Source organism: Pangasianodon hypophthalmus, chromosome 15 (genome assembly GCF_027358585.1).
Source record: "Pangasianodon hypophthalmus isolate fPanHyp1 chromosome 15, fPanHyp1.pri, whole genome shotgun sequence".
In the NCBI taxonomy this organism is placed as follows: Eukaryota; Metazoa; Chordata; class Actinopteri; order Siluriformes; family Pangasiidae; genus Pangasianodon; species Pangasianodon hypophthalmus.
Genome location: NC_069724.1, coordinates 21720843 through 21748837, shown reverse-complemented (window position 1 = coordinate 21748837; position 27995 = coordinate 21720843). Strand labels below are relative to the sequence as shown.

General features: G+C 38.0%; 2 protein-coding genes across 8 annotated transcripts in view; one reads left to right on the top strand and one right to left on the bottom strand.

The window, feature by feature from the left end:
* rxraa (retinoid X receptor, alpha a) overlaps window positions 1-16279 on the top strand; it is a 103646-nt gene extending 87367 nt beyond the window's left edge. For 4 of the 6 annotated variants that reach the window (XM_053240330.1, XM_053240331.1, XM_053240329.1 and 1 more), the window contains 5 exons: window positions 4836-4965; window positions 6545-6677; window positions 7937-8028; window positions 10088-10193; window positions 10995-16278. In XM_053240330.1, the coding sequence (XP_053096305.1) occupies window positions 4836-4965; window positions 6545-6677; window positions 7937-8028; window positions 10088-10193; window positions 10995-11142 (609 nt within the window). In that variant the 3' untranslated portion in view covers window positions 11143-16278. Of the gene's footprint in view, window positions 1-4835; window positions 4966-6544; window positions 6678-7936; window positions 8029-10087; window positions 10194-10994 lie in introns of all 6 variants that reach the window. The other 2 variants (XM_026928949.3, XM_034311279.2) reach the window with 1 other exon arrangement.
* Window positions 16280-16823: 544 nt separating this feature from the next.
* wdr5 (WD repeat domain 5) lies at window positions 16824-26691 on the bottom strand. Of its 2 annotated transcripts, none has more exons than XM_034311389.2 (14): window positions 26488-26691; window positions 24942-25071; window positions 23321-23429; window positions 22605-22678; window positions 21600-21689; window positions 21318-21407; window positions 21133-21216; window positions 20852-20907; window positions 20701-20747; window positions 20503-20578; window positions 20317-20350; window positions 20115-20189; window positions 19893-19980; window positions 16824-18985 (listed from the first exon to the last, which is right to left on the bottom strand). In XM_034311389.2, the coding sequence occupies exons 2-14, from the start codon at window positions 25020-25022 to the stop codon at window positions 18885-18887; spliced, it is 1005 nt and encodes a 334-aa protein (XP_034167280.1). In that variant the 5' UTR covers window positions 25023-25071; window positions 26488-26691; the 3' UTR covers window positions 16824-18884. The 2 variants fall into 2 exon arrangements, with proteins under 2 accessions (XP_034167280.1, XP_026784805.1); XM_026929004.3 differs by having other exon boundaries at window positions 24942-25076; window positions 26488-26690.
* Between the last annotated feature and the right edge of the window lie 1304 nt (window positions 26692-27995).

Genomic DNA, 27995 nt, shown 5'->3' with positions numbered 1-27995 from the left:
ATCTAATAGTTCATTTATTCGTTCATTCATTCATTCATTCATTCATTCACTCACTCACTCACTCATTCACATTCAGTAACGGCTCCTGATCCGCTTCAAGGTGGAACACTGGGAACACTTTTCTAGTTTAACAATATGGATTCCACCCTCATTATCCAGCAGCTTAAGAATAGCATTTGATCCAGCAAATCATTTTTGCACAGTAGACACAGTAACAGAAAATGTGAAGCTTAGGCAGGTGAAAAATAAAATGGCATCTACTGTTGAGATTTGCAGCATGTTCCTGGACACAAAAGTCTTACTTTTATTTTTTATTTCATGTGTTGACATATTTGAATATAGTCGTTGATTGTGCACACAAATTAATGTGGCCATAAGATTCTAAATCAAGATCATTTGTGTTCACTTTTAAGTGTTTATTATTTAATCCATGAAAAAATTCTGTCCTTGTCTCCTATTATGATGCTACCTCGTCCGATATCCGTGTGAAAAAAATTCTTGAATTTTACAGGGCTGATTCAAGAAAATTTTTGAGTAGATTATTAGTCTATAGTTTTGTCTGAGATTTGAATACCAAGGTGTGCAATTTCAGTATTAACTCTTCACTGAATACAGCCCTAATTCAGATAAATAGACATTGTTTGTCCAATGTCATCTTACCACTCGAATGCTGTTTTGGCTGAATTCCCATGCACACAACACACACAATGCCCCAACCCTCTGATCTGCTTATACACACTTTTTCTCCCTGTTGTCACGCAGCTGTAATTGGGCTCTAAGCAGAATATGAAACATTAACATGTTGCACCGTGCTCTCCTCCCTTCATGAAAATTTCATAAAACGATATGCAGGCGAGGCATTTCTGTAAGAGGCAGGCATCGCGGATCGGCCGTGAATAATGCACATGGAACAGTTTTGATTTGTTGGGGGGAAACAGTTATTTTGTCACGGTCATGAAGTGACTGCTCAAATCTAAACTCACGAGCTTCATTTTTACCTCGTGGGTAGTCGCTCTTCGTGCTTGGCAGATTCTCATAAACGAATCATGCGGTCAGCTGCATCGTAGTTCCTTTCACTCAAACACACTTGGAGTGTAAAAGTGAGTATCTGCTATTTTCAAATCACCCTTACACTCATTCTGCTCAGAGGCTAAAATGAGAACACTAAGGCTTTGTGGATGAAAGGGGTGTGACTGTATACCAAAATGATATACCATGATAAAGAAATCTTTACGGCAGTAGTTGCACTGACAGTGACTTTGCTACAAACATTATTTCCAGTTGCATCACACTTCTTCAAATGTTCGAAAAGATTTTTGTGGCTTTTTTTGTTAAGTACAAATATACCTTGCAAAAATGAGAGAATAACGTATTTGTATTTCAGTATTAATAGTTTTTAAACTCTTGTCATTTAAAGGAGCAGTATGTAATTTTTAAAGCTCTTATCTGCTCACAAGGCAATTCCAGAATTGTAAAGAAAACACTCACACATCTTTCTTTTCTCCCTAGTTGGGAGCTATGTATGCCTTGTGTATTGCTGTTAAAAAGGAAAAATTGCAATTTCTGGCCAAGAAAACATGCTAAAAAAGAAGCCTGATTGAAAAAAAAAAATGCATGGATATATTGCAAAACACAGTTGTTCTAAGCTTGCTCGAATATTATATGAATATTAAAGGTCTAGAAACACTTTTAAAGATTATAGATTTTAACATTAATGGTCATTTTGACACTATAAAGTTGTAAGTGGTTCCGTGATATGCTGCTGCTTAATTAGGCTGATTTTTTCTTATCATGTGGATAATATATTTAAAGCCATTTTGCACAGTTGAGACAAACCATGCCAGTGTGATGTCTTTAGCTATGCCTAGTGTTGCTATGTGAGAGAAAGTGAGAGAAATGGGGTCAGGGTAAACACTGCTCACAGAGCCATGCATCATTCAAAAGCATGGCCATGTTTAACTAGAACTGGGGGAGCTGTATTCTTCTTGGAGTTTCTCTGCTGCTGCTCCATTCACATTTGTCTCACTTCTTTTGAATGAATTATCTCTTTGTTTATACACATAAAAATAAAAACTAGTGGAGAGGTGTCCATAGCCAAGATCTGATGATCTGATATATTTCTTCACTCGGGAGTTTGTGAAGAAATGTCTGTGTCCGACAGTTTGGTATCTTTGGTATCTTATGTTTGATCTGCAGCCTCCAGAGCTTGTTTTTTTTAACAGCGAGAGAGTGATTGAAGATTACGGCTCATAGAAGGAGGAAAGTTTCGGCATGAGCTTTGGCCTAAAGCAAGTCTGCAGGCTCAAACGCTGAAAGAGACGCGGATCATCGGTCTACTGATTCCCAGGATTGTTCTCAAATATAAGCAAAGTTTTTCTTCAGTTTTAGGTATATTGTTGTTTTCTGGAAATTGGGATGGATGTGTTTTTTTTGTGCGAGAAAGTGATTTGTTTAAGTTCAAGGCCTCAATGTTTTTTCTATATTACAAAAACCCTTTTTGTGCTCTTACGATGTGCACTACTTGCCATCAGAAAATTTTGCACCTATTTATTTTCAATAAGGCGTTGCAAATAAAGTTCAAGGCATTGTAGAATTGCAAGCCCAGAGAACCTGATTCATAGCACAGCGAAAAGAAAACATGAGCTGGTTTTCATTTTTTGTAAATTGTAAGCGGAAATCTTGGAACAATGACCAATCATGATGGAGCTCATAGCTTCATATGGCGTGTGTTCCCCCCAAAAACTCAGGCAAAAAGCATCTGGGTTCTCTGCAATCTTTTTTTTTTTTAATTATCTAGTAGAAGGTTTCCCAAATGATATAATAATCATCCACCCCTATCGTCACCTGTGAATTTTTATACCAAGCAAATACAAGCATATGGACTGCCCCATATGGACTGCCTGAAGAACTGTTTGGATGGCTGGGGATGGTGCCACCTGGGGGCTGTGGAGAAGGCTTGGGGATCACATATGGGGAGCTGTACTGTAATGGCTTGGGACTGCGATTGCTGTAGTGGCTTTGGGGCTGCGGTTGCCACGAGCAGCTTTGTACTCAGGACTCCATCAGTGGAGAGTGGATAGATTTTAACCAGCCGGACTTCTTGCAAAAACTGTGATGAATTTATTGGTTGCACAATTGCACTATTTGTCCATATAGTACACAATAGAAGGGATTTATTTACAATCGCACTATCCGTTGCACCCAGATGAGGATGGGTTCCCTTTTTGAGCCTGGTTCCTCTCAAGGTTTCTTCCACATATCATCTCGGGGAGTTTTTCCTTGCCACTGTCGCCACTGGCTTGCTCATTAGGGATAAATTCACAGTGATAAATTCAAATATTTACAATATATTTTTGTGAATCCATTTATTTCTGTAAAGCTGCTTTGTGACAATGTCCATTGTTAAAAGCGCTATACAAATAAAATTGAATTGAATTGAAATTGAATTAAAATCAGCCTACGCATGAAAGGAAATTAAATGAGCCAATAATAGAAATTATCATTTGTAAACAAAACCACAGTTATATCATTCATGTTGAAATTGACAGATGACTCACAGTGATGTTTTTCAAGCATTGCAGTAAATGAAATTAAATCACACACTTAAATAATTATCATGCTAGTAATCAAAAAGAGTAGTCATGTTATGTCTGTAGCACTGACCAACTAGGAGAAGTTTAAGTTTTATTAAATTTGCCCCTCAATATATTTTGGATTATGGTTCATTCAAGGTCTATCACCATCCGTATATAAAAAGTAAGTTTTACTTTAGAAAGAAAAAAGGCCAGGATATTTGAAGGATTGATTTTTCTTGAGTCTTTTCTGCTTTTAGAACATGCTCATATTGATCCAAATGTCCTACTGAATCATGTTTGTGGTGTGACCACTTTTGACACAAGGCACTCAAATTCTGTTTGCTCACGTCCTTTCACATATGCACTGATCATGCTGCTCTTCACTCTTCCATTCTCGCTCTCTCACACTCTCTCATTCTCTCATTTTCATCTTTAGAAAAAAAGTGTATCTGCTTTTCCTCATCTCAGCCTGCACCTAGGGTGAATCTTCCATGACAGTTCATCACTGGACTTATTGTTTCTCATTGGCCCAGTAGGCTGACAACAAAAGGGAGTGCGCAGGGGTGCCAATATTTATGGTTTCACTGTGGTATTTATGATTGATTTTTTTGTTTTGTTTTTTTGCTATGGTGATATGGGAGACACCTTATTTTTCTCGAAAAATAAAAACAAATAGCTATCCTATCCACCAGCCTATGCTAGTCTGCCTGCTAGGATTTTCTTGTCAGCAATGTTGACACCTCCGCGTGTGAGAGGAGTTGATTTTCTCAGTAAATTCACTGTTGATAAATCACTGAATGAAGCTTTTCCTGTTGCGGCTGCTATGAGGACCCTTCTAGCGAGAACGTGTCAAGCGCCTTTCTGTCCGGCCGAGCTTCCTGCAGGAAATGCTTGCTTGGACACAGTGGATTTTTAACGCTGCCTCTCTGCAGGTATTTCCTGAGAGACTTGGGCAGATGCATTGTTGTTTTTGCCTTCCTGCATGGAGGGGATTACTCATCGGCCTCCAAGCTTCACACACACATGAACACACTTCACACACACTGTGAGAAAAGCCCTTTTTCTCTGTTAATCACTGCAATCTGCATACATATACAAAGAAGCCAAAGTCCACCATCTCCATTAAAGATGACCAACAAGCCTAGGTCTCGAGTGCAGGAGCCGTCTGTCAGCACGTAGTTAGGTGTCCGGGGCGTCTGTTCGCTTACTTATTACCACCCTACCATCATCAGCTATTTATCTGCCTGTGTCTCTCCACAGCCCAATGATCCAGTCACTAATATCTGCCAGGCGGCAGACAAACAGCTCTTCACCCTGGTGGAATGGGCCAAGAGGATCCCACACTTCTCTGAACTGCCTCTGGATGATCAGGTCATCCTGCTACGAGCAGGCAAGTGCACTTATGCATTTACGCATACACACCTGAGCACTCTTTCTCTTGAAAACATACAAGCAAACAAATCTTGTAAATAGGGCTTTCGGGATTTGATGTAATACTAGTGGAGAAAAAAATGTCTCAACAGTTTATACCAGGGGTATTAAACTAAATTTTATTAAGATCCAGTTCCATAAAATTCCTCATTTTTGACCAAAATGACACACTGTAATTATACTAAGGATGAACGTTCTGTAGGTTCCGCCATTTTAGGAAACACCATAAATGGACCATGGTCTGCCATTTCATGAGCTCTGGTTTACACTCATGTACAGGGAGAAAATTTAATGCACATGAAGCTGGTTACTCAGTCTACCTGAAAACTCTCAAACCTTTGAGAGTAAGTGCCAGTTCATGGCTGGATAAATTCCATTCCATCTTCACCTCCAGCTCTTCATGCACTATGAAAAAGGAATTTGTCTATAAAGCATTTTGGTCGTTCAGGTCATTAAACTGTGTAGCGTTATATGTCAAGGTGACTGGTATAATCTCGTAAATGTTGTGTCACTCTTCTGAGTAAAACTCACGAGGTCCCCACGGATGAGTGATAAAAAATCCTCATGTAATGTGCTGAGCTAATGCTGCATTTGACTTACCTCAGAAGTGGGAAGTCGGAGCTTTTTCAACTTCCGTGCATTCGAGCTAGAAAGTGGGGAAAAAACTTGGACGCCTCCATGTTCGTCTTTTGTTGGCAACAAGCTAGCTAGCTAACTTTAATGAGTGATGTATATTTTCCTCCTCAAAACAGCAATCTGTATAATAATAGCAATCTGTATAATATTTTCACTCATTTTTTCAGTATATGAGGATCCAATTATGCATAGCACGTAATCGCAAAGCGTATGGTAAGGGTGCTGGTTATGGTGATGTATTGTAATCACATCATGATGCAAGCAGTGTTTAAATTAGTCCAACAAGACATGTTGTCAACTCATAAGTTTTTTTTGTTGATGTCAATTTGATCTTATTGTAACCATTTAAATTTAATCAGTACTGAAACGATGTTAATTGGCACAATTCATTTTGCCCAATATATGGGTAGAGGGGCACACAGTCATCTCGAAAGGGCGAACTTCCGACAAAAAAAAAACAAAAAACTCTCATGCAACTGCCTATGTCGCTATGTCACAGGCCAGTCCTGGTGTACGGTCAGTGTTATTGATTTAACAAGCGAACAAGTCTGTATGCTGACTACCAGTCAAAGCAAATACTAGTGTATATACAGGATAACTCATTTAAAAGTAAATAAGTGCTACTGTGTTTACTGATGTTGTGAGCAGCCTTGTTGATTTGATGTCAGTTGCTAAACTCCGGGGTTAAGGAGACCTTCCCAACTTTCCGATTAGGAACTCCGACTTGAGTGGGCTTTTTCTTTGGTTTTTCCTGGTTGGAAGGTTGGAAAGTCCGCGTTACCAGGTTTTTTTGTAAATTTGAAGGTCTGGTGGTGTGCAGATTTGTACTTCCTAGGCAGACTTGAAAATGCTATTCATTTGTCTTCATATCCTCTGTCATATTGGCATTTTTTTTCCTCCAGGCTGGAATGAGCTGCTCATTGCTTCGTTCTCGCATCGTTCCATAGCTGTAAAGGATGGCATTCTGCTGGCCACAGGGCTCCACGTGCACAGGAACAGCGCCCACAGTGCCGGAGTGGGAGCCATATTCGACAGGTCAGAGGTCACAAGTTTTTAGGACACCACAATTAGCTTTTTAGATCTATATATGATCTTGAGCAAATACACAATGAGATGGGTAAATATTCCAATAAAATATTAGGAGCATGTACTTTTGGTCATTTTGGTTGTTCGGTGGTGAACTGATACTCCTTTTTAATGAGGTTCATTTAAAAATGCCAGCATACAGACATGATTTCACCAAGTTTTAATGCAAAGGCAGGAGGAGGAACCTTGGCATTTTCGCCAGCAGACCCCAGAGAGAGAAGGGCAGAAAGCAGGAGCTCTTTTATTGATTAACATCAGTATTCATTAAAGATTCACATACGCGGGTGGCACAGGTCATGCAGAAATAATGAGCTGCTCAGACAGAAAGTGCAAAAGGAAATCCATTTGCGTGTCATTTGTGCTGGAAGTTGAAGCAGTGGGGCAGCTGAGCCACTGTGCCTGTGGGCTGTGCACTATAAATGCTTGGACTGACCTTCTCATACTGTTCACAAGAACGATCACTACAAGAAGGAACACTCTAAATCAGGCAACAAGACATTTCTATTTTCATTTCTATGACATTTCAAGACATTTCCTCTTTTGCATTCTCATGATTCTCTTGAAGGAAATAATGAAAGCGGCTGATTATACAAGGAATAAAACACTTGGGGGTGTGCTGTTATAGGAAAGTAATCAATGATGGGGTGCATATCATTGTGTTTTATTCCTCTTATAGTACACCAACCTGCCAACGTTTACAATTATTTTATTCTAAATAGATTGACACGTTGTAAATTTTATTAATTTCTAATCACGCTTAATGTTGTGTAACATTCTCAAAAGTTCAACAGGAAGCACTTTTTTCTCTCACTTGAAGTCAGTAAGACAAAAATGCAGTTTGTCATGTTACCAACAAAATGCCTGAAGAAAGTCCTCTGTCCTGAAGACTTTGTCGGAAAACTTAAAGTTACAGCATTACCTCTGACTGTTACAAAGCAATAATACAATACAATAAATATCTCACAGAAAGACTTCACCATATCTAGGTTTATTTCAATCCGTGTATGTGAAGCATCCTCCATATAATCCCTGTGTATGTTAATATAAACCTGTGATTTGAATTACAGCCAGAACTATTGTCAGAGCTGCTAGTATAAAAATTAATCAACACCATCTGACCAATCAGAATCAAGAATTCAAGATCACTGTGCTATAATGAGTTATATTATATGTGAGGTTTTAAACATAGCTTGTCCATTTTTTCACAGAGTGCTCACAGAGTTGGTGTCAAAGATGAGGGACATGCAGATGGATAAAACAGAGCTGGGCTGCCTACGAGCCATAGTGCTGTTTAACCCAGGTAACATTCTGGACAACTTCCTTTATACACCACCTTTTCATGAACCTCTTATTTTAACTCCTGGACTCCTACCTGACCAACCTTATGCCAATCTCCTCCCCCTTGACTCTTTCTTGTTCTTCCTTCTTCTGTATACTTCCTTCTTTTATTTTTATTTTTCAGAACTATCTGCTAATGCATTAGTAGGTCGAATTGCTAAACATTTTTAAGTGAATTCTTCATAGCTGATATGCATGTGGCTTTTGACCTCAGAATTCAATTGAATTTTTACTAGAGAGCCCAATCCACTCAGATTAGAGACTGTCTGCTCCACTGCCTCGAACTGCTGCTTTGGAAAAACTCTTCACACTCATTAGAGCTGGTTTTTGATACCTTTTGCACACCTGGAGGATTAAAATAAACATCCAATAGATGACACGACAGACTTGAAACATCCCTGTCCATCGAGTTTCCATGTCCACCTATAAAATATTTAGTGATTTCATGTCATATTTGTTTCTGTGCAGTAGCACAGAGACATTAAACACACCAACAAGCTCAGTTAAAACTTTCCACTGTCATCGTGATTTTTGCCATGAGCTGTATCTAAGGTTGAGTTTATATTCAAAATTCAAGATTCAGAAGGTAAACAAAACAGACTTTCAGTAGGTTTAAAGGCTATATGAGAGGGTTTTCACATTCAAACACTAATCGTAAAAGCATTACTTTTCTTCAGGCATGCACAGTCAACACACAATAAATCTGACCTTATACATACACTGTCTAATACTGTACTTTTCCTTGTCCCTGGGGTGGTACGATCAATGGTGCATCTTTTGTACCTTAAGTATATATCTTTCATTTGGAAACGTGAATGTAGTATACCTTTAAAAATAATTTAAGTTTTAATTTAATTTAATAATTTATTGTTTAATAGTTTAATAATTTAATAGTTTGATTTAATAATTTATGCATAATCAGTCATTAAGTTTGACTGATGTGCCTTTAAAACTGCTGTTTTTGCTTTAAAAGCTAATTAAAGCTACACATGCATCTTCTCAGGAAAGAAGACATAGTAAATGTAAAAAATGTCCATTTAACAGAACCACTCCAGCGACAAGGAACAGTACAGGTTAGTGTCTTTATTTCTGAGAGTGCAGGCTCTCTTACAGGGTGATTCCACTAGATACTGTAGTCCAGTGGACAGAGCAAACACACTGTTTAATGAGTCCTGGCTCAACAGACAAAGCAAGCACTCTTTTTTCTGCAGATGGCAGAGTGCTTTGTGCCTCTGCTTGTCCTCTTTAAAGCGAGTTACAGAATTACTGCTCCCATTCTCCTAATTAGGAGCTCTCTAAGGAGCACTCCATAGAGATTGATTGAGGTGTGAGCACAGAAGAAAGAAGAAACACAGAAGAAAGAAGGAATTCATTCACTGCCATACGCCATGTTTTGTTGGAACAAATGAATAGTATTTCCCACAAGCCAAACAAAATAAAACTGAGTTCAGTCCACTGAAATACTTTCCTGGGGCTGCATCTGGACAACGATCTGCCAGTTGATGACCCCTACTCTATATTAATCACACACTTCGCTTCATTAAACCTGCTATCATGCTGAGTTTTCACCATGATGTCATGTTCATATGCACTTCTGATGTTGAAAATAATGATGAAAAATCTGTTTTCACTTCCTGGCATGAGAAATTTAGTTGGTTGTGATGTTGTATAAAGAACTGTAGTTTCTGAAAGTTACATATTAACCCCTTAAAATATCCTTTGTGTTTTGTTGTTGCCATTCTGCATAGGCATATGTTCACATTTTCTTCTGTCAAGTCTGGTACAGACTGTGTTTGTCAGTAATTGTTCTAAAATAGGTAACCTTACCAAAAAAGTGCATACTGTTGGCATCCTCCTGAGTTAATGAACACATTTCCTCCTCTTCAATCACTTTTCTTTGTAAATAATCCTTTGCTGAGCTTACAGAGTGCTAGAAATTCAATATTGATTAATTAAATTTGACATTTTTGGCAAACCACTGTGCAGACAAAGTTAACAAAAATGTTCTTTTTTACATCTAGACTCTAAAGGCCTGTCAAACCCCAGCGAGGTGGAGGCTCTGAGGGAGAAAGTTTATGCCTCTCTGGAGGCATACTGCAAGCAGAAGTACCCTGATCAACCCGGGAGGTACTGTAACGCCTTCTGTACATATTCATTTTGAGCATGCAAGGGAAAAATGGCCACTTACACTCAAACAAACAAACTAATTAAATAAGAAAACTGTCACGCACACAGCAATATAGAAAATGTATGTTTAATGTGCTATGTTTAAACAATATTTAATTAAATAATTATTATTATTATTTTGTAAACTAGACCCAGGAAAGATGAGTATACTCTTACATATTATAAGTATTATATACCTAACATGTAAAAGGTTCTATTTTGAATCTGGCAACAAAACGTTTTCCTCTCAACTTAAGGTTCCAGTTAGTACTCCTTTAGAAATCTAGAACCGTTAACCTGGTATACATGTATAGATAGGATGTCATTGAGCTTGGTATAATTGCACCAAATCTAATAGAACTCCAGTTGGAAAATATATAAACGCAGGATATAAAAATATAGGAAGCAGGCCCTGCATGTTTTACACAGCATATTTTCCTGTAGGTCAAACCCATGGCTCAACAACAGTTCTCGGACATACTTCCAATTTTCCTTCTAATTAAGGGCTTAGATTAAATAAATATTGACCCAGCTGTTTATGTAGGCCTGTTATTAAGTGCTTTGCTCTACTCTATGTTCCTGGAAGCCTTTATAAAAGCAGCGATAAGTGCTTGAAGTGTCCAAACTATTTATCTGTGCAGTATGGATAGCAGTACTTCAGTTGTCAGTTGTGCTGCTTAGTATAATTGTTAAACCTATCTTATTATCTGTATATGTGTGTGTGTGTGTGTGTGTGTGTGTGTGTGTGCGTGTATGGAACAGGTTTGCAAAGCTGTTGCTGCGGCTGCCTGCGCTGCGTTCCATCGGCCTTAAGTGTCTAGAACACTTGTTCTTTTTCAAGCTCATCGGGGACACGCCCATCGACACCTTCCTAATGGAGATGCTGGAGGCACCCCATCAAATGACGTAAAGATATCACACCCTCCTGTTGCCCTGGGAGACCGGGGGAAGCTAGCCCCTCCTCCTCAATGAGACTGATCATGTGACGTTATACGCTGGAGAGGGGCTCAGCTAGTCGTTCCCTCCAATCAGTGTCTCATAACGCACCCATAGGGTCTCTTTTTTTATACCTTGTATAAAGATATAAATAAACTGTTAATAATTTGAGGGGGACTCAAAGGCAACAAACAATACAGGACATGACGACTGAACCATAAATCACCATAAATGTATGGTTAAATGTAAAAAGAAAAAAGAAAGGAAAACACAACATGAGATTCTTGAGACAGAAGGATTGCTGGAAGTGTCAGGGGACCGAGTGGCAGGCCTGGTGTTGAGAATGACGGGATTGAAGCTGTGGAGACGATCTGGTTCTTGACTAAACGAGAAGAAAAATGAAGACTGAGCTCCACACCAGGGCTTCAACAGCCTCAGAAATATCCAGCTACAGGCGACTGGGGATATGTGCACTCAGAGATGGATTGGACATTGAAGTAATCATGATGACGACGATAACTATGAGCTTTCAGATCAGGAGAACCGAGCACTCTGCCACGACTGTTTGAAAAATGGGAAACATTTATGGCTTCGAGTGAAATCTCTTTGATTATTGAATGCTTGGGTGTTACTGACTCTGTGTTCTTCAGCATACTGGTATGAACGATACCGTCCCACTGTTTCAACCGTATCTTGTGAGGGGACAGGAAGCGAAAACTTGTTCGTTGTAGTGACTCCCAGCTCTCGTAGACTTTTCACTGTGTCTCAGTTTCCTTCCGGACGTACGCAGATATTTTTGAACACGTAGTTTCTTCTCTGTGTTTTGGCCTCCTGTCCACACAAAAACACGTTTTGGGTCAAGATGAAGTAATTAAAAGTAAGAAAAACATTTCACTGTTTTCATGTGGATGTGAAAAAAGTATGTTTTTGAAAACGCTTACGTCATAGCATGAGCCTGTGCAGTGAGCACATGTTGCTGACCAGGTTGTTACTTCATGGTATATAATTTCTAATATGATGACGTGATGCCGCAATTAAATTTCATATTATTCACATTTCACCTTCTCTACTTCTAAATACAGATACTACTCTTAATGTTATTCTTGAGACATTTGACATAACAGTTTATGACATACTGTCCCCACCTACTGGGCTTGTGTGCTCATGTGAGCGTTTTCAAATTTTCATGTGGACAGAGATCATTTCAAAAACTCTGTTGTGGTTGGAGATATATTTTCGAAAACACTGATCATGTGAACGGTGATATTTTCGAAAACATTGTGTGGACGGAGATATTTTCAAAAACACTGTTGGTGTGGATGAAGATATTTTCAAAAATACCGTTAATGTGAATAGAGATATTTTTGAAAACTCTGTGTGAACAGAGATATTTTCGAAAACACTTTGTGTGAACGGAGATATTTTCGAAAACACGGTTCATTTGGACAGACATATTTTCTAAAAATTGTTTGTGTGGACAGATTTTTTTTAAACAGAGGGGTAAAACTACGTTTTCAAAGCGATCTGTATATGTGTGGACGGGGCCTCAGAGAAGTCCAGATCGTCACTAAAGCAGGTAGTTTGCGGTACACCAGTTCACTTCGCTCATAGTCAAACCCAAGTTTGGGATGATGCATCACTTTTACACAGCGTTACTGCCACACTCAGTATTCATTTCTGTTTCACAACGTGCAATTACCTCTTTCACTCCTCAGTCGTCGGTCCCTGAAACCCCCCTGTCCTCGACGAAACTCCTCGAACTCACAGTTTGCAGTTCACCTTATGAGGACGTTCTTGTTTGTTAGCACTTAACCTCATATTCTGAGCCTTAGCTGGTTAGTTGGCTCTTGAGGGGGACAGGGGCCAATGACCATCCACAACCTGCACTTCTCTGGGCAAACAAAGTGTTTTTTTTTTTTTTTTGGTCTCTTTTTGAGTGTGAAATTTCCTGAGCTATGTAATGTTCCTATATTCTCCATCTTTTTTCTTTTTTTCCCCAACGCTGCTGCTGCTTAACTATGCATCTTAGCATTCTTTCCAAAGACTGCCCATGGTGAGGTCGCTATTTTTTTTCTTTACAAAGTCTATAGAGCACACCAAACCAACCCTGAGCCTCAGTCTGAGTTTTATTTTGACCTTATGAGTAAGTAGCAGGACCAGGGTTTGGTGCCCCGGTGCTAAAGTGTATGCATACAGAGTTCTGAGGCAAGCGTTTATTTGCAGTAAGGAAATGAGAGAGCTGTGACTTCCCCCTAGTGGATGAGTTGTAACACTGCAGAATTACTTGAAGGATTTAATTGGGAAAAAAACATGGCACTTTTTCAATGTATTATATCTTTCCTTCAGTTGGACATAGGATTGGAGATGGTCAGAACATGATTTCTTGATCAGTTAATATAATTAACTGAGATTTATTATCAGAAAAATGATAATCTTTTGAATGTGGTTGAAGCTGACAGCTGGGGAACTGTTATTCTTGTTATATTTTAATAGCCAGCAATGATAAGAGTCTTGAACACATGAAGCATGGAATGGTGGATTGGATTTTTGGTGGAAAAGTGTTAAGTTGCAAAAAAAAATATCCACAGAAAGACATTATTAATGACCTATATTTACTCTTTTAGTTTTTGCACTGGAGCTACGAGGCTAATCTAGCTAACAAGTAATGGAACCCAAAATCTTTTCCTCAAATGATATTCAGTTATTCAGACATTTACTGATGTGGTTAGGACACCGTTTGACTTACTGTAGTTTACCAAAAATTAATTAATTAATTAGTTAAAAAATAAAATAAAATAAAAAATATATATAGTGTGTAGCTGAACAGTGCAACACTGGAGGCAGCCATTTTGGAAAACTAGACATCCTTTTTTAATTTTGGTATCTGACCCCTTTTTTAGCTGCAGCTAAAAAAAAAAAAAAGCCACCTGAAAAGTATGATTTTCTGCTTTTTAATTTATTATTTTTTCTGAAAATTTACATGTCAGAAAACATAATTCACTGAAGGGGAAAGGACACGGGAACTTTCACCTGTGAATTTGTTGAGGTCTGTAAAAAAAAAATGAGGTGCTGCTGATTATTAATTAAGTAGAAGTCACACCGATAATTTGTATATGCTAGTGTTTTGTGGTAAAAAGCATTTTTCTCTCTGCCTGCTAAGATTTTTTTGTTAGCAATATTGGTCCATTTTTCACCTCACCCTTCCCTGACACCAGAACTGATTGTTGACAAGCGTCCCATCTGGTTCCATTTTGACAATCCAAAACTAAACTACAGTTGGAAAGGAACAAAGCCACAAAAGCCTTACATTACTTAGCACCTGAATATAATGTTTTACATGAGAAAACATCAGGTTACAGAAGATACATTTGTAAAGGACATTCTTTAGCTGTTTAAAGTGTGTATTTGAGGATTTTGGCATGTGCTTATGGAAATGATTTTGTGTGAGATAGATTTCCATTACTTGTAAGCAACAATAGCTTTTTAGCTCCAGTGCAAAAAAAGAAACAAACTTCAGACACTAAATGTGTCTTGCCTAATCAATTATATTTGATGTGAGAATTGTGTAAAAAAAAAAAAATCCTTCAATCAGGAACCAACCTAAACCAAATTACTCCTTGATGTAGGCTAACAAATTGTCCATAATTCAGACACACAGATAAAACTTAGAAGCACCTTCTCATCTTACATTTGGAAAATTCACTTTTTTTGACGTGATCAGGTCTTAAGGGAAGGATTGTTACACCACAGGGATCCTGAAGCCATATAGAGATTTGTGAAATCAGTAACAACAAAGACACGCTCTCCTGCAGCAAACACAAGTCCTCTGAACTAAAAGATCGACATCATAAATGCTTTATATATACCATAAAGCTATATTTTGTCTATATGTACATGTGTATATATTTAGAAATATAAATATATAGAGATATAAAATCCTTTCCTTAAATGTTTCCGATGTTTCAGTGTTAGCAAAGAGAGAGAGAGACAAGTGCTTCAGTAACACCTACTAAATAACAGGCCTAATTGCACTGTGTAATATTCGGAAAGGTTCTATGAGTGTTTTATATTTGAAAAAAAGTTTGCTGAAGTACTAGCAGCTCTGAGCGCTAACACATGATCACGCACCAGCTCCTTCACTGTTTTACAATCACAATCATCCTTATGAGACCTCAAGAACTGCGACGCAAGCCAAAAAATTCAAATGAGACGCAAAGAAGAAGCCGTTTGCTCTGTCAGCTGTGTATATATACAACGTGGCAATCCTCGAAACGGGTTTTTCAGGTGCATTTTTTAAAACCTGGGTCTTTTCAGCTATCAATTAGTGATAATCAGGAAAGTCTTTGATTATGATTATGACTGTGATCCAAATCGACTCCATGAGTTCAGACTTAAGGGGAAATAAAGGAAGAAGGTTATGTAATTGCCTAATGAGGATGATCTTTGACCGTAACACAATCACTTGTTTAGTTGCTACACAGAGAGACACCTAAAAAGATCTATTTTTGTACAAATGTAATTTTATCTCTTGCTTACGTCTTCATACCTCCCTTCATACCTCCTTTCGTGGGTTGTTGTATACATTGTGTAAATGTTGATTTGATATGGGAAAGAGTGGAGAAACTCAGACCTCTTTAAAAGTCGGGGACGGGAAAGGAGAGGTCACCGGTGACACCTTTTGCAGCTTTTGCCTGTACTTTACTTTTTTTTTGTTTTGTTTTTTTTGTTTTTTTGTTTCCTTTTTCATCTGTCACTGAGTGACAGAATCCTCTGCCTATTTTTGTCCGTTTTCAAGATGTTATTTGTGCTTTGTTCGTTGTTGTTCTTTCATGAGAATAGGAAAAAAAAAAATTAAAGTTTAAAAAGATCAGAAGTTTTGTTTGTCAATTTATTCCCTTACTGTAGTATTTGTATTGCATGGGTTTGGATGAAATATGAAGTAATAGATTTTTATTTAGATTTTAAAAACCCATTATAAATAGATTTTAATATACACTGTATATTCATTACAATAGAAATGTATACAATTTTTATGGAAATGAACACAAAACCTCTTCACATGCCTGTGGATTGTCTGGTAAGAAACTGCACAAATGTGATGCGACTAAATGTACTTTTATGTCAGATATTTACAAAGACACACGGCTCTAGGGTCCCAGTTCGATCCTGAGCTAGGGTTACTATATGTGTGGCGCTTTAGATGTTCTCCATGTCCATGCAGGTTTCCGCCAGGTTTTTCGGTTTCCTCCAATCTCCCAAAAACATGTAGATGGATTTGTTACCCTTAATTTGCAATAGGTGTGAATGAGTGAATACACATAAACACAATTAATGAGACAGACAGGCAACACCATTCAGGATTGCTATTTTTTTTTTTAGTCAGGTGTCCCTAATTCCCTAAACATGCTGTAAGCATAATAAACAGAAAATCTGCACTTGGTGTTAGCCAGCTTTCATTCAAATCAAACAAAACATAAATTTTTGTCACTGCTTCATGTTTTTACCTTGATTGGATGATGTTTGCGTGTTCTATTTACTGCCAGTTTTTCCAAAGGTGTTTTGAAAAATCAACGATTGACAAATGTTTATATTGTATTTCACGTGAGCATTCTCAATCAGTGCTGATGACGTTAGAGACGCGTCAGGCTCAAATACTCAGCTGCAAAAAATTGAGACTTATTTTATTAGAAACTCATTTATACCAGTTTATACTCATTAGATACATTACAATGACCATTTTAGGTGAAATGCAGGTCAAATCTTTTTCACATAATCAGCTGAGGATTGACAGCGTGATGAGCTGATGTTAGACCTCACACGCTGACGCCATGCACAATGAGCCTACACTGGTACAGATATTAAAAAAAAAAAAAAAAAAAAACTTTATTGAGTCATAGGGTCAAGTCCAGTATCTCATGCAGCCCTTGTGATCACACTGAAAGTCGAGAGAGAGAGAGAGAGGGAGAAAGAGAATGGAGGTTGGGTTAACGCCAACCCTCAATTTGCAGGAAAATACAACACTCATCCACCATTATTACTACTGCACACACAGTAAGACCACAAAGAAAGAGAGCTGGATAAACCGAGAAGCCGAATGAAGGTTACACAAATCTGAGGCAGTGTTAAAGCCCACTTTGACATTTGGTCACTATTTTTTCCACATATGTAGCTACAAACATATAAAGCAACCTTTATGAATCTTGCATCTGAGCACAAAATAACCAAAGTGTGCATATTGCAGATGAACGCTGGTCTCATACGGGTTATAACAAGCTGAACTAAATTTATACATTATAATGGATTGGGAAATTCTTACAGTAAGTGAAATTACCTACATAATTTTTTTTATTTGCGACCCCAGGACCTGCAATTTCAGTTCTAATTCCCAATTTTCCATACAAGATGATCATTATCAAGGCCATTATGTCTCACTAATGATTCATTTCTAACCTATTTCCAGGAAGCGGTGCTCCAGAAATTGGGGCGGCCTTTACACTTCGAAATAAAACCAGAACACTGTATAAACTGTTGAACACAAATCTGAATGTTTCTTTTTGGCTTGTGTGATGTCAACTAGACAAATACAAAACCCTCCAAGGACAAAACCATTTGCACTGCATATCAAACTCCCATTCAAAGAAGTGGGTGTGTGTTACTACAGCAGAACACTGGATATTCACAGCATACATCAGATCACATCATATAGTCATATTATGAAAACTGTCTGAATGTACATGAATATGAAGCATCAGGAGATCTGAGACAACACCTTTCTGTAGTGAATGTCTGAACATTAAAGGAAAAGTCCACCCACTAACACGTTAATTATGAGAAAGAATAAAGGGCTACTGCATCGCTCACATTAGGCAGAGATTAATCTATCAGCTTGCAGTCAAACAGCACTGTGGGTAAAGCAAGAAAGCACTTTTTACCCAGAGCGAATATAGACCAACAATGAAACAAAACAAAACAAAAAAAAAACACTTCAGAATTTCATTACAAACTAAATCTTGGACACCACTGAAGCTCACATTACTTATAAAGATTATTATGCAAGTCATCCAGGGTGGAATTTTTCTTTAAAGGAAAATGAGTGATAGCAAAACATTATTCTTCTTCATACCATCTCACACCATGGGCTCTAACTGTGTAGCCAGTTTAATAAATTCCACCTTAAAATGGCTTTTAATCAGGCACACGATATACACTGGCATACAGACAATTACCAGACTAGACCATTTAATGTGTGAGGACTAGTGAATTTTCAACTGAATGCACACCCATGGTTCACTTCTGGCTTGAGTTAATGTACAAAATCATCACATTCTACAAAACAGAACAAGTGAGAAAGCCTGTTAGCTAGAAGAGGAATCAAAGCTGCCTAGATCTACAAGACCAAAATATACACGTATCAGCGCTGAGGGTTTAAAGAAGGGAATCGCTCATGTTTAGGTAAGGCAGAGATATACATAGACAGAGAGAGTGGAGAGTATTTTAGTGCAGAGACAGTTAAAAGAAGTGGTGTGTATTAACGTAAGTCTCTCTGTGTTGGCTGCTCTGGACACGACGTGCTTCCTGCCAAGACCAAGCGATCATGGGCATGAACGGCCTGGCCTCATGTTCCTCATAATAAATGTCCTTCTTCCCCAAAAAATGAAAAATACAAAATTAAAAAAAAAGCAACAATAATAAAATAAAGCCTGCATTTGTTCTAGCTTAGCAGTCGCTCTTCCACAGCTTGATGGTCTTGTCGTTCTCTAGTGCTGCTGATGCGATGATGTTTTCTGTCGGGTGGCAGGCGGTCGAGATCACGACATCTGGAAAAGGAGAAACAAGAACATTTATTGGAGCTGTATAACACAGCATTGATGAATTCTCAAATCTGATTGGCCAGAAGGTGTTACAATTCTGTAAAAGCAGCTCTGACAGCAGTATAAACTGGTTTATATTACTGCGCTTGTCCTAATACGTTATCATTTCTATAGCAACAGCTCAGTCACAGGGACTCGCATGGTGGATGATTCACATCTAATTTTAACCAATTAACATGCGAGAAACGAACTGAAATTCCCAATTTCAGGGATCGCATGGCAATCATCTAGTAACAATCCAGCCACCACCTGGGGTAACATAGCAACCACATAGCAACGCCATGGAATGACACAGCAACCAGCTAGCAGCACCATAGCAACCAACTAAGATAAAATATCAACTACTTAGCAGTAGCCTATCACTCAACTGGAACACCATAGCAATCATCAAAGATAACACAGCAACTACCTAGCAACGCTCTAGCAACCATGTGCAACACCCTAACAACATCCTAGCAACCACCTGGAATACCACAAAGAACCACCTGGAAAAACATGGCAACACCCTAGAAACAACCCGGAATACCACAGTAACCATGGAGCAAGATCCTAGCAACCACATAAGATAACCTAGTAAACACCTAGCAACCATCGGGAATACTATAGCAACCACCTAGTAACATCTAATCTAATTCTAATAATAAACAGATTTAAAACCATGCTGTTATTTAACAAAAGATAAATGTGTAATTGATCATATGGTGACGTATTCTGTAAGGCACTGTTTATTTACAGAAGGAGTCTGGATGTAATCTCAAAAAACTAATTTTATAAACAAAATGATTGACTTTTAAATGATAAGAAAAGACTGATCAGTTCTAGAGCAGCTTTTCTGGCCATGCTGTTTCTTTACCCGTGTGACCCTGCAGCTTCTGTACAATCTCCTTAGTCTGCAAGTTCCAGATGTAAACCATGTTGTCTTCTGAGCCCGAGACAATCCACTGAGAAGGAAAAAAAAGCTTACAGTTACAATCATTTCCATAAAAATCATAAAACAATAAAATATCTATGTTTAGGTTAAAAATATAAGGTTCAAAATAAAAGTCTCAAGCACTGAAAGCTGGGAACGCCTTACCTTGCCGCCTGTGACGGAGAAATTCGCAAATATGCAATATTTCTCATTTTTGTGACCTGTGTACGTTTTCAAGCACTATAAAAAGGCAAATGTGTTAATAAGTGGAGGAAATTAATTTTGAGTGTATAATTTGCAGGCCACTTTTCTCATTAAAATAATGTTGCAGTGTTTTGCAGAATAAGAAAATCTGTATAGTCCTCACCTTTCCTTTGCTGTAGTCCCACAGCTTCAAGGTGCTATAAACAACATAAATGGTTTTAAATTGTAGCATTTCAACTCAGTCTGCTCCAAAAATATTATAAATTTAACCTGTTATAATCAAAATGCCATTCAGGCTGATTTTTTGGTTGAGTCAGATGCAGAAATCAGCAGGAGGGCTGTTACTCACTTATCCAGCGTGGCAGCCAGAATGTATTTGCCATTGGGGGAAAACTTCACAAAGGACACAGGGGGGTTGTCGTCATCTGAGGAAGACATGCAGGGTTAGATGATTATGATTACACAAAGCTACTCTTGAGAGCTTTTAAAGACTACTTTAAAACCTACTACTTTACTTTCTACTGCTTACTGGAGTCTGAGAACTTACCAATGAGTGTTTTAAGGCACTGGCCTGATGCTGTGTCCCAAATACGGCTGTAACAACATCAACCCGAGCATTAATCATGTGCTCAAGATCATCAACTATTCTACATAGCAGGTCTGAACATTCTTATAAAGTTTTTATGAAGTTTACTCACCACAGGCCATCGTAGCTGCTGGAAACTATCAGAGAGCCATCTCTGTTAAAATGGACCTGAAACCAAAGGAGCATAATACACTCAACACACATTACATATAAAATGCCCTTTATATCACAAATGGTTAAAAGCACAACTTTAATAAAGCAAAAACTGCAATAAGTGAAAGTAATAGAACACTTCAGGACGTGTTGTTACTAGAAATGTTGATTATTTTCCTGTATCAGCATGCCGCATAATATTTTAGTCCCTACATAATGCAGCACAAGGCAGATACTCACTGCAGAGACCGGGTCCGAGTGAGCCGGCAACGTTTTCAGACACTTCCCCGTCTTAACGTCCCATATCCGAACACTTTCGTCAAACTTACGAGTGAAAACAGGGAGTGTTACATTTACAGACAATCGGCACTCTGCACTTTACATAAAGCAGTGAAGGGAAAAGACACATGAGGAAATGAACTTACTGATCCAGACACGATGAGGTTGGACTGAGGGTTGAAATTGCAGCAGAACACATAGTTGCTGTGGCCCTTCAAGGTTTTCAGACACTTTCCCTAACAAATCAAAGAAAAAAATCACCATTGTCAATAAACCTGTTAATACCCATGGTTTTAGCCTAATTTCTATAAGAGTAATGTGTGTAGACTTCTGTCATATTTTATCCATTCTCTCATGACTCAAGACCATTCCCATAATCCCATGCTCGTGTTGTTGAGCTCAGTTTTGATCAATGCAGCAGGACTTACGGAGCTGACGTCCCAGATCTTCAGGGTTTTATCATCAGACGCTGAGACCAGGAGGTTGGAATCAGAGGACCAGGCCACGTCTGAGATCCCCTGTAGGCAGATAATCATGATTTAATAAGCATGGACCTTGGATTTAAGTGACTCTTCTTTGTACATTGATTAACAAATCCAAGATAAGATGACACATACCAGATTTACTAATCACAATCATTTCAAACAAGATCATTTTGAATTTTGGATCCAGATATATAAAGACATGAAACTATGATCAGTGAGTCAACAGTTGGCTAAAGGGAATGGTACAGAATCCTAGGGAGGCTAGTACGTAGTTTTTTTGGGGGTTTTTTTTTGGTTGCAGTTAATTTAATGTGGCTCTGGGATACTAAACTGGAGTTAGGAAATCATAATGCTCACACAAAATTTATTACTTTATTTTTGCTCAATTTGTTATTTCATGCTCTCAATACACTAATACAAAGACAGAAAGAAACCATGCACCAGAAAAAAAAAAAAAAAAATCTGGCAAAAAAATAAAAAGTTGGCTATGATTCAATCTTGGTTTTATATACTCATAAAAAGACTTAAAATAAACATGCATTAGTCCTCCTACACTTGCTGTGGGTGGCAATGGCATTTAACATCCTCATCCAAACATTTTAATTAAAAATGTCAATCCCCAGACATTAGTCTCCAAAGACAGATGAAGTCCACCTCACTTCTAAGCTGCTTGATCTAATAATGCATGATCTAATCTTGTCTACACTGAACAAGTCGTCTACTCCTGAAGAATGGACAAGTCTGAGATCATCAACTTCATCAACAATGAAATTCATCAACATTCAGTAATCCATGTACAAGAAACAGGGCCCAGATTTTTGTGTGTGTGGATGTGGGTGTGGGTGTGTGTGGGAGAGAGAGCCACACATCACATACTGACATACACAAACAACTCGGCAATAATGCTAGAAAAGAGGGTACGAAGGACAGAACTGAGCTTCCACTTACAAGTTTGTGTCCGGATATTGTCTTCTCAAACTTCCCATCATACGCACCCCATATTTTGATAAGTTTATCAGCAGCTGAAAAACAAGGCCAGTCATGATTTCACAAACTGTGACAAATTAAATCAAAGAATATTGCATTTTCCAAAACTTAGAACAATCCTCTGTGTAATTATTACTTTTCGTCTGCGGAGACAAAACAACCCTAGCAATGAAAAGAAGGGCGACTGTAAAGTGATGCAGTTTTAAAGGAAACAGTTTTTTAAAAATTGCTCACTTGCCTATTTACTTCTACTCAACAAACCCGTGATGCTGGATGGTTTTAATAATGTTCTTGTCTTTGTCTCCTTCATAGGTTAAGAATATAGAATTTTAAACAAACAACATCTACACTAATAGAATTGCTTAGATTGATTAATCAGTTTAAAACACGTCATATGAATACTCTGCACCCCCATAAAATACACAGATGGACTGTCCCAACTGAAAGCGAGGAGGAGCTTTTACTTTCTCCAGAATAAAAAAGGGGACATGAGGCCAAATTATCTGTAATTAAGTTTCCTCCCTGTTCTGGTGAATTGCGTAAAATATTGTGGCCATTCCAGACAGTTCCAAAGTGCAATTTGATAAAATTAACGTCTCCAAAATGAAACCATTGTTAGCTTGTAAGGGAAATCATCATAGTAATGAACTCAATGAAACACAGATGAAATTACTCACACGAGCTGGCGAGCCATTCCCCACTTGGACTGAACTTGACTGAGGAGACCGCCTTCGTGTGGCCCGCTAGGGTGAACTTCAGTGTGTAGTTAGGCTTCGCGGGTGCGGACTAAATCAGATTAAAATGGAAAACAGGGCAATGAGATGCAGCAACACAATAATAACAACAATATGAACACTGGGATTACAGACAGTTAAAAATATCACTTCTCACTGTGTTAAATTCAGGAGGAGGAAGGTAGTGTTTAAGGCAACCCTTTTGCTCCAAAAGACAAGATTGTCCTTTTCTGATGTGCTGAAGGTTAAAAGTCTTCTAGAGGCCCTTAATTTTATCAAATTTGAAATCATCACATGCTTCCTTTTCAGAACAGACAATCACATAACTGTCTACTATACTGCCGTATTATATCACAGCACTGTTAAATTCTTTATTACTATTGGTCAGAATGTTTCTATTTTCTATAACTGCAGCTCTGACAGTAGATCTGTCTGTAACGCAAATCACAGGTTTATATTAATGCACTCCTTCTAACACAACGTTGCTCCTTTAGTAACAACTTACACAGGGACACAGAGTATGTTTGCTTTATTTACATCTGAAGGATTAAAAGCAACATCCGCTAGACAGCACACAAGAGGCAAAACATCAGGTTTCCAAGTCGAACTGTAAAATGTTTAGTGATTTCACGCACAGCAATTTTAACACAGAGAAAGCTCAGGTTCTCTTTCTGCCATCGTTCTGACTGTTGTCATGAGCTGCGTCTCAAATCGAAAACTCTGGCCTTACAGCCAAAAGCATTTACTAACCTACAAAATCCACAAGCCTGGTACTCGAAACAGATCTCAGCAGGTTTGAACGTGACATGAGAGGTTTTTAAAATTCAAACACTAACTGTAATAGGAAAACCGGTTAGAGTTAGTATTCAATAACTGTCTACAAGTATGCAACATGAGAGACAACACTAGTTTGTTTACTCAGTTGCGGATGGTGCTCTCCTGCCCCCACTAAGTACACTGGTATCCCACCACGTGGACGTATAACATTAATTTCCGTCGACGTGCACAACCAACACTCCAAACAACCACAGGATACCTGCAGCAGCCATCATATAATTCAGCTTTAACTTCACTTCACACCACCCTGCTGTTGATTAGTTTCCTACAAGAGCACTCTCCTATGTATTATCATGATGTAGCAATAATATAATTACAGCATATGCCTATCGGCAAAATAACAAACTGTCATAAAAGGATGAAAAACACAGTGAGAAATATGACCCATTTGAAGAGGTCTAATAACACCACAATACACCCAATACAACAAAACAGACGTAATAATAAAAGGCAGAGAAAAGCTACAATCTCTCTGTAATACAATAACGTAATGAGGCCCTTTGACACGCCAGAGTTTTTTTTTTTTTTTAAACACTATAATAAAGTTTTGGGGTCATATCTACTTATATTTTTCTTTAGATCTTTGTTATCTTTATTCAGACATGATCCTGACACCCAACACCCAACACACCCAGGCGTAAACAGGGTCTATGGTGTGTGTGTGTGTGTGTGTGTGTGTGTGTGTGTGTGTGTGGTATTTATCACACATGGTAACACAGTTGCTTACTTTACTCTGGCTGGCCGAAGCAGCGGAGGCCGTTGGCGTTTTAGTTGCTTCAGTCTCTGGTTTCTTCTCTTCACTTGCCATAGTGAGCGAGGAGCAGGGACTGGGGTTAGAGACACGGCTTCCACCTCAGCTGGACTGACAAATCAATAACACAGGAGTAAATAATAATAATAATAAGAAGAAGAAGAGGAATTTAAATGCAAATATATAAATATGTAACTTTCATATTAAGGAGTTAAGTTTAAAGCTGATAGTAATAACAGTATTATAACAGTGTTACCGAAAAATAAGTTAGAAGTTAGCTTCATTTAATTTTTCTCTTTGGGATCATTTTGGAAAACTTGCACGGAGTTAGAATCGTGTTAGAAATTTGAATGGAAATGCAAAAATCTACATTTGAATGTTATTATTTTGAATTTGTATCACACCATCTGAAATGTAATTCTGAACTCAAACTGAGGTTTGGTAAGTTACCCAAACGATATTTTTTAATGTGAATCGAAACATTTCGTAGAAATTGATTATTTGCATACTTCATTCTGAATTTCATATTTTTCATTCTCACACCTTTAAGTGTAACAACATTTAATATCAGCTGGGATGATCAGATAGATAGATAGATAGATAGATAGATAGAGATGTAAGAGATATGACCAAACCACAACATTGCAGACTTTCTAAATTACTTTCTCTAAATCTCCTGAAATTCTTTAAATTTTATCTAATATAACATTAATAATTACATATAATAACACAGAACAATAACATGTTAATAATTTAATAGCTAGATGTATTATTGTATCTATAGTTAGTGTGTTAAAGATAACTGCACCATGTAATTATTCAATTTGAATTTTATACATTAATTCATTAAGCTAGTCGTTTTTTTCTATAGAATTAAAGCAACATTAAAATGATGTAGCTAGCTTAGCTAACGTTATTGCAGGACTATGCTAGTTATGCTAACGCTAAGCGAAGGCGATATAGCAAATGTAAAGTTAGCTAGTAATAAAGCGTTAACTATATCTAACTAGCCATATTGTATCAGAAAAATAAAACCTTTATTAAGTAAACTACTTAATAAAGTGTGTTCTAATAACGCAGACGAAGCGGAGCTTACTCTTGTTTAGCTGGCTAGCAAGCAAAATGAGGCCTAAAAGGGCTGAATTCCAAACGGCTCCCTGCTCCCTATTTAGGTGCACTACATCACCTAGGAAACAGCGGCTTCTGCGCCCTTTAATGTAGCGCCCTAGATGCTCACTCGGAGCCGTTTGGGATTCAGCCAAAGAAAACCGACAGAACACGCTAACGTTAGCTAGCTAGCGATAAAGCCAAATGAAAACGCTTAAATATCACAATGAGATCAAACCTAGTGTCATTTAATCGCTCCGAATTTAATGAAAAACATTTAACGATGTTTTTTTTATAAATCCTGACCGCTTAAAATGTTCTGAAGCCCTAAAAGAAACTCCTTTCTCTGTACACACTGCGAAATCCTTTTACATTCATTCAAACAATACAAAATAATGTAGAAAACATCACTCACCCTCCGACTCTGTAGGCGAGAGAAGTGTTTTTAAATCTTTAAGTGGCCCAGAGGCGTTTATCCCGAAACAAATACAGGTAGTATGCGTGAAAACACCACGTTTTTGTGTTTACATTGAATCGGTAAACTGTGCAGGGTTTGATGGAGGGAGTCCAGGCGGGGAAATGTGGCGTGGAGGTGAGTAATGCGCATGCGCAAAGATGGAGGCGCGGAGGGGAAAAAATGCAAAGCCTGAAAGCCCTCTAGTCCTCTGAAGAGGGTTTAGATCTTACTAGTGCCAAAATGTTGAACTGCACGAGCATTTGCTAAGTCATTTTAACCATAAAACAACCAATAAAAGTCTTTTTGATCATCAGTGTTGTCATTCACCAGCGACAGGACAACAACATGCAGAGAATCAAAAGAAAAAAACATCATGAACAGCTTGTATATTAATGTTTATAATGAACATGAGATTTGCACTGGCGTCCAAGATTTATTTTGTAATAAAATTCGGAGTTGATGTTTATGGTTTAAACTTCTTTCATGGATATGTTGATGGTTATCGGTTTCCTACGTTACCCACAATGCCGTTTGACTGCCCACTGATCGATTCATCTTTACCTAAAGAGTGATGCAGCAGCGCTTTAGTGCTTTAATCTGTCCAGCTTTCTCACCTCCTCATCTGTACACTCAGCTGAAACAGATCAGCTTCCAAAGCTTCAGCTTGCATGTTAATACCGCACATTATATCTGCACATTATTCAAAATACACTGTTTCTGCCAGCGATCCTTGTATCCCTTACATCATATCTTTAGATTTTTATAGTTTTCCTTTCCTACCTGTATAGAAGTAAATTCTGGCTTATGTACATCCTGTTTTTATGTCACAGACAGTCGGAAAAAGCATTTCATTGCACGTCGTACTGTGTATGGTTGTGCATGTGGGCAATTAAATTTGAATTTGATCTACATCTTTTAAGCCAAATGACCTCAAATGGCCATTAATACTTTAAAACTTTGTGCTGCTGACTTGATTGTGCTTTTTTGAGTTGTCATGAGCTGTATGACAAATCAAAAACTCTGACCTTAAATAAAAAAATATTCAAACACTAACTGTAATAGGAAAACCGCTTAGTGTTAGTGTAGTCAGTAACAGTCTGGAATAGTACATAAGCATACGATTTGAGACGCATCACTAGTGTGTTTTGCAGAGGTAGATGGATGGGAAATTTGTCCATTTTATTGCTGAATTCCTGCGCTAGTGCTGAGAGCCAGGATAGTGAAAAAGACTAAAATAACACACTCTTCATGTGACTTCCTGTAACATTTAAAAATACGAAAACCATTTTCATAGTTAAGGCAATATTTCTAATATTAATTTGCTAAACAAATTAATAAAACTAAAGAGAAGATTGTGTGTTTTTCTCACGGCCCCATTTGTAAAACAAGTAACCCCATGTGGGGTCACGACCCCTAGTTTGAGAACCCCTGATCTAGGCCATTGTGTTTGTGTCGTAGATCGCTCA